This window comes from Babylonia areolata, chromosome 5 (genome assembly GCF_041734735.1).
Source record: "Babylonia areolata isolate BAREFJ2019XMU chromosome 5, ASM4173473v1, whole genome shotgun sequence".
NCBI lineage: Eukaryota > Metazoa > Mollusca > Gastropoda > Neogastropoda > Buccinidae > Babylonia > Babylonia areolata.
In genome coordinates, this window is record NC_134880.1 from 36,468,572 (window position 1) to 36,476,303 (window position 7,732).

Consider the following 7,732-nt stretch of genomic DNA (forward strand, 5'->3'; position numbering starts at 1 on the left):
TCCCGACCACTTCCCTATCCACAGTCAGTGACCGGGCCACAACGTGATTGTCATAATGGTCTCTGGCATGTCCATGATGGATGTACCCCCATCACCATACGGACCACTGTGCAGCACTACCATCACAGAGATAGCTGTCCCACCCTGTCACTCCCTGACTTTACTGTGCACAAACGGTAGTCGCGTGGTCCTGTGGCGGCTGTGCACGGGTTCCATTCCAGTGATACAGATGTGGATTCCCCCCCCCTCCCTCTTCACCCCCTCCAGTACTGATCTTTTGGATGAAACGACGAACCGCTCTCATGGGCAGCATACATACTCTTTGCGAACTTAAAAGAACCCACGGCAAGAGGCAAGAGGGTTGTCCCTTGCATAATTATGTAGTCCACCTGCACATATAAAAGATAAAGAAAAAAATATATATCGGTGGTGCTGCACAATACTTTCTCTCTCTCTCTCTCTCTCTCTCTCTCTCTCTCTCTCATTCACACACACACACACACACACACACACACACACACACACACACACACACACAGAGGACCTGACCACACCAGCCGGATCTTGGTGTTGCAGACAGTGCATGGCCTTCTTCTGACCTCTGGCCTCTGACCCCTGACCCTGACTCCTGACATGATGGCCAATATCACGCGGAACGACACAGGTCAGTACCTGTCTGTCTGTCTGCCTGTCAGTTTGTGTGACTGTTTATCTATGTCTGTCTGTCTGTCTGTCTCTGTCTCTGTCTCTCTCTGTCTCAACTGTCTCTCTGTCTCTCTCTCTCTCTCTATCTATCTGTCAGCCTATCTGACTCTCTCACTCTCATTTTCTCTGTCTGTCTGTCTGTCTTTCTGTCTGTTTGTCTGTATGCCTGTCTGTCTGTCTGTCTCTGTCTCTCTCTTTCTGTCTCTCTCTCTCCCTCTCTCTTTCTCAGTCTCACTTTGTCTGTCAGTGATGAGTCAACATTAGTCAATTCTGATCTGTCTGTGTGTCTGTCTGTCTGTCTGTCTGTCTCTTTCTCACTCTCACTTTCTGTCTGTCAGTGATGAGTCAACATTAGTCAACACTGACCTGTCTGTCTGTCTGTCTGTCTCTTTCTCAGTCTCACTTTCTGTCTGTCAGTGATGAGTCAATATTAGTCAATACTGACCTGTCTGTCTGTCTGACTGGCTGTCCAATGTTCTGTCTATATGTCTATCATGTTGGAATCCGCACTGTTCTCTCTGAGGTATGCATGTGTACCTATGCACACGTGTGTGTGTGTGTGTGTGTGTGTGTGTGTGTGTGCTGTGTGTCCGTGTGCGTGGGCATCATTTCAAAATACAAGAAATGTACACAGAATATCTTCAAGAGAGTGATGTCAGATGTCAACACAGAGAGAGCGAGAGAGATAGGGGGGGGGGGGGGGATAGTGAGAACGTGTGCTGAGTGAAGGTTGGGAAGCCTGCAAGACAGAGGTCGGACGAAACATAAAGACACCGACACAGAGAAAGACAAGGAGACAAATGAAGTGTTGACAGAGAAAGAAAGAAAAGGGACAAGCAAGAAACACACGCCAAAAATCACTCAGATATACATCTTCTTTTTTTTTTTCTCAGATGAAATCATGTTTCTGGAAGCGTGGTGAGAATTGACAAAGAGGTGCCTCAACGCAGGGTGGTAGTGGACGGGAGATGATATGTGGGTGGTGACGGGGTGGGGAACGGGAAATGATATGTGGGTGGTGGTGGTAGACGGGAGATGATATGTTGGTGGTGGTGGTGGTGGTGGACGGGAGATGATATGTTGGTGGTGGTGGTGGTGGTGGACGGGAGATGATATGTGGGTGGTGGTGGTGGACGGGAGATGATATGTGGGTGGTGGTGGTGGTGGATGGGGGATGATATGTGGGTGGTGGTACCAGGTGGTGGTGGACGGGAGATGATATGTGGGTGGTGGTGGTGGTGGTGGACGGGAGATGATATGTAGGTGGTGGTGGTGGTGGACGGGAGATGATATGTGTATGGTGGCGGGGTGGTGGTGGACGGGAGATGATATGTGTATGGTGGCGGGGTGGTGGTGGACGGGAGATGATATGTGTATGGTGGCGGGGTGGTGGTGGACGGGAGATGATATGTGGGTGATGGTATTTGTATTTGTATTTGTATTTCTTTTTTATCACAACAGATTTCTCTGTGTGAAATTCGGGCTGCTCTCCCCAGGGAGAGCGCGTCGCTACACTACAGCGCCGCCCATTTTTTTGTATTTTTTCCTGCGTGCATATTTTATTTGTTTTTCCTATCGAAGTGGATTTTTCAGTCTACAGAATTTTGCCAGGAACAACCCTTTTGTTGCCGTGGGTTCTTTTACGTGCGCTAAGTGCATGCTGCACACGGGGCCTCGGTTTATCGTCTCATCCGAATGACTAGCGTCCAGACCACCACTCAAGGTCTAGTGGAGGGGGAGAAAATATCGGCGGCCGAGCCGTGATTCGAACCAGCGCACTCAAATTCTCTCGCTTCCTAGGCGGACGCGTTACCTCTAGGCCTCTAGGTGGTGGTTGTGGTTGTGGTGTGGTGGTGGACGGGAGATGATATGTGGGTGATGGCAGGGACGTTGTGGTGGACGGGAGATGATATGTGGGTGGTGGCAGGGTCGTTGTGGTGGACGGGAGATGATATGTGGGTGGTGGCAGGGTGGCTGTGGTGGACGGGAGATGATATGTGGGTGGTGGCAGGGTAGCTGTGGTGGACGGGAGATGATATGTGTGGGTGGTGGCAGGGTGGTTGTGGTGGACGGGAGATGATATGTGGGTGATGGCAGGGTGGTTGTGGTGGACGGGAGATGATATGTGGGTGGTGGCAGGGTGGTTGTGGTGGACGGGGGATGATATGTGGGTGGTGGCGGGTGGTGGTGGTGGACGGGAGATGATATGTGGGTGGTGGTGGGGTGGTGGTGGACGGGAGATGATATGTGGGTGGTGACGGGGTGGTGGTAGACGGGAGATATGTGTGTGGTGGTGGTGGTGGTGGATGGAGGATGATATGTGGGTGGTGGTGATGGTGAACGGGAGATGCTATGTGGGTGGTGGGGTGGTGGGAGACGGGAGATAATATGTGGGTGGTGGTGGTGGACGGAGGATATGTTGGTGGTGGAGTGGTGGTGGATGGGAGATGATATATGGGTGGTGGTGGTGGTGGACGGAGGATGATATGTGGGTGTTGGGGTGGTGGGAGACGGGAGATGATATGTGGGTGTTGGGGTGGTGGGAGACTGGAGATGATATGTGGGTGTTGGGGTGGTGGGAGACGGGAGATGATATGTGGGTGGTAGGAAGGCAGGGGACGAGGGTGGGTTGGTTCTTGGTCAGTTTGGATTGAAGGAAAGTAGAAAGAATGGCATGAGAGATGGTGTTGAAGGAGATAGTGGCACTGGGAGGTGGGGAGGGGGGCGGGAAGTGGCGTTTGAAGGACAGAGAAATAATTGTCGGAAATAACGGGATTTATAGTTAACGAAATACTAGACCTGTTTATCTTACTGGATTTTTTTTTTTATATACAAATGCCGATAGCATTTATTTAAAAAATGGTTCCTTTATAACAACTTGATTGGAATGTAATTTTATATCCGCCATACTGATAACGAGCAAGTATCAAACAATCAAATAGCTTCCTGTAATTTGCTTTCATGATGCTTCATTTGTTGTTTTTGTATGTACTGTACTGTGTTTTTATGTGAGGGGGGTGGGTGTTTTTAACATTAATTTAATGGAAATGTTGATCGCCTTCTGTGCTTCATTAAAAGAAGAAGAAAAAAGAAAGAGTGTAAACACATCTATCTCTTACAAAACCAGTACAGACGGCTGCCGATAAGAACCACACACACAGAAGGTAAATCACTCCAGTGACAGACTACCTCTCACACTTCCTGTCAGTGGTTCAAACTGAACGAGACAGGCTCATTGACGTCTCCATACAAGAACCAAATTTATGGTTTGTGGTAATGGTCACAACATGGACTTTATCGATGTAGCAGAGTACACTGTCCTCTGAGACAGTAACTGATACTGAAGGTTCAGAAAAAAAAAGTCTGCTGTCCTGAGAAACAAACAGTCGCTAGCAATGACCGGGAGGTTTCATTCGCAATGAAGATCGAAAAATGCATGAGAGAAAACGATAATGAATGTCCATATGACATTTTTCTGTGTCTGTGTGTCTGTCTGTGTGTGTATGTGTGTGTGTTCATGCAGTGTATGTGTATGTGCGTGCGTGCGTGCGCGTGCGTGCGTGCGTGCGTGTGTGTGTGTGTGTGTGTGTGTGTGTGTGTGTGTGTGTGTGGATTGTTAAATATGTGCGCATTTTATTTCAGTTCTCTTAAGTAGTAGTCTATCCGAAAAAAAAAAAATCCGACAGCAGTACAATTCCTTCATTCAGTCGTATTTATTGGGAAACCCACTGTCTAGTGTCCACGTGACAAACAACAGTCTGAAAGCGGATTTTCCACTGTGTACAAATCCAAGTCTTGTAATCCAATACCTCACACAGAAAAAACCTTATTGTCCATTCACCCCAATCCAATCTCCACAAGCAGTCGTCTGATGATCTCGTATGCAAATAGGCCTCCTATGAGACAGCTGTTTGATTGGTTGATACCATGCCTGCGTCAGAAAGAGAGGGGAGACAATCTAGCATTACGTTTCGGTCACTGGACTGAACAGAATGACGGTCAAGGTCGTCTGACGCCTGACGAGTGGGATCTGTCTTTTTCTCTCTCTCTCTCTCTCTCTCTCTCTCTCTCTCTTTTATGCTTGTTGCCTCTTTTTTTTCTGTCTCTTTTTTATGCTTGTTGCCTCATTTTTTCTCTTTTTTTTTCTTTCTTTTTTTCAGTAGGCGAAAATGAACATATTCCTAACCAGTTGATAGAAAGAATGATAGAAAAGTTAACTTTCCTTTCGCAGAACTGTCCAGGAGGCTAAAACATGTTTGTCTGTTTATTTGTTTTGTTTGTTTGTTTGTTGTTGGTGGTGGTGTTTTCAGTCTGAAAGAACCACTACATCCCTGGTTGGCCCACCAAGGAAAAACAAAACTTTGATGTATGTGAACTAGTTTGATTAATGTCGACAAGTGTGGCCTTGCTGTACTTTAGAGGAAGATTTATCAAAATAATATCCAGTGCGCCTTGAATGGTATTTTAAGAGAAAGATGTCTTGTTCATCGAATGTCATGTGAGCTGAAAATGATGGCAATACTGCAACTTGGTCTGCTGAACACGAATTACACCGTTGTCTTTCTTCTTTTCGTTCTTTCTTTCATTCCATATTTCTTACTTTCTTTCCATGTTTATTTCTTTTTTTTCTACTTCTTTCATTCTTTATCTATTTAATTTTCTATATTTCTTTCGTTCTTTATATTTCGGTGTCTCCAGAAAGGCGCATGAAATAAATCCATTGCCTCACTTTTCTCTTTCGTTTCGGTGTGCTTTCCGGGCTTTTTTTCCCTGTCTTTCTCAGTGCAAACAGCTGTCCTCGCCCTCTTCTCAGACGGTCTTGTGAACGAAATACAGATTGGAAACAGGCATGCAACTGAAGAGAAAAAGAAGAAATATCACACACTGATCAGTTACAGACTGCAGTAAATGCTGACAAAAACACAGAGAAACGGGGAACAGACCCTGATACAGGAACAAGAAAGAACAGGCTGAACAAAAGAAAAGCTCTGTGTGTGTGTGTGTGTGTGTGTGTGCGCGCGCGCGCGCGCGCGCGTGTGTGTGTGTGTGTTGGTTGATGTATGTGTGTTGGTGGATGTTTGAAAATGTCTGTCTGTCTGTCTCTGTTAGCTGGATGGCTGGTTGTGTTTCAGCTCAGGCTGGAAGCATTGTCCTTTCTGAGCCAGTAGTTAGTGTTCACATGGAAGGTACAAATCAAGTTACTTTGGGCTTTTTTCTGTACAAAAAAAAAAGAAAAAAAAGAAGGAAAAAAGAAGAAAAGAAAGAAAGAAAGAAAGAAAGCTAGTTGATTGTCATCCAACTGGAGTGACCCAGATAATTGTTCCAGTTCATGGCTGACGTGCTGGGATCCTGTCAGTGAAGGTCAGTATTCTGCCTTCTGAGTGCCTTTCTTCTATAATCAGAAAAAAAGTTTGATGTAGTTCTTATTGGGTTTTTATTTCTTATTCCATTATAGTTTGACGTTTTATCAGTTCAGTTTCAGTGTCAAGGAGGAAAGTGGCAGAATAGTTAAGACGTTCATCTGCCAATACAGAGAGTGCGCGAGGGTCTGGGTTCGAATCCCGCTATCGCTTGTTTTTCCAAAGTCTGACTGAAAAATCAAACTAAGTGTCTAGTCATTCTGATGAAACGATAGATCGAGGTCCCGTGTGCAGCACGCACTTGGCGCACTGAAAAAGAACCCATGTTGTCCTCTGCGCAATTCTGCAGAAGAAATCTGATATGTACACAAATATATGTGCATGCCCTCAAAGCCTGACGAAGAGCCGTTGGGTAATGCTGCTGGTCAGGCATCTGCCTAGCAGATGTGTAGAGTGTATGGATTTGTCCCAACGCAGTGACGCCTTCTTGAGAAACTGAAAACTGAAACTGAATGTTTTATAGAGACCTATGATAGGCTGGCAAGGCCTGGCCCGCGTACTTGCCTGTGCACAGGCAGCTATCTGTTCCTTTTCTCTGTTTTTAGCAGATGTGGGCAAGTAGCGTACTTTGAGGCCTTCTAGAAACTGAAACCGAAACTAAACTATTTCTGAGAAGTGCTCATTAGACTTGCAACAATTTGCTTGTCAAACAGTTCCCAAATCTTTCTTTTTTACCGGCCGAAACACTCATGAAGTACTTTGCATGTTTAATCACAATGTAGAGTCTACGTCACACTCACACACATCTTCAAGCGTGGGCGACGGAAAAGAGAGTTGAGGATTGTCGGGATGATTGTCGGTGTGATTTTCTGAACAATTGAAGACGTCTTGGCGGCCCGAACAGACTGTGTAAGATTAGATTGCTGTAGGCGTGATGGTCTGGAAGACTGTAGGCGTCTTTCTCTTTATCCTTTCGAAAGATAGAAATCTCCCAGACTAAACCGAAAAGCCTTTTGGAAATCTACCAGACTTAACCAAGGACTGATTCTGTATTCCTTCTAAATCCTATTTTGGCTCATTTAAAAATGGATGCTGTTTAACGGGACTTCCACCGAGAACAGGGTTGTCTAAGTGCCTTCAGTTCTTTAAACTGCAGTTTCTAAATTAGTTTCCTCTTACATATAAATTTGTTTTTCTTGGGGGTGTTTTTTTCTCTCATTCTTTTGTGGTCTGTATTTCTGTCTTCCTGATCTATTTGCCTCTTTTTTTTTAATATTGCGTTTCCCTTTATATAAATAAACAAATAAATAAATAAATAAATAAATAAATTTTCTTTTGAAATGTGTTAAATGGTTTCAAGACAACTGCTCAAAACAGCGACACAAACTGAATCGTGATTTGTTTCATAATCATTACAGATATGTTTACATAATTGTTGTTAGCAGTAGGCAAGGAAGGTATTCCTAAATGCACACTGCTCAGACGATAGCTGCACTAAATGTAGTGACTTAAAAGCATGGACGCGTGTGAACGAGATGACTTAGTGTCAAAAAAATAAACAAATAAATAAATAAATAAATAAGATCTGAGAGTGTGATCAGCAACTCCGCCAAACATGGCAGTGCTTTAACAATTTCCGCTGAACGTGGCTTATGTTTTATGTTTTA

The 7,732-nt window shown here is 45.1% G+C and overlaps 1 protein-coding gene across 1 annotated transcript in view; it reads left to right on the forward strand.

The window, feature by feature from the left end:
- The first annotated feature begins 636 nt into the window (after positions 1-636).
- LOC143282260 (galanin-like G-protein coupled receptor npr-9) overlaps positions 637-7,732 on the forward strand; it is a 31,045-nt gene continuing 23,949 nt past the window's right edge. The window contains exon 1 of the mRNA XM_076587860.1: positions 637-664. Coding sequence (XP_076443975.1) covers positions 637-664 — 28 coding nt within the window. The remainder of the gene's footprint in view (positions 665-7,732) is intronic.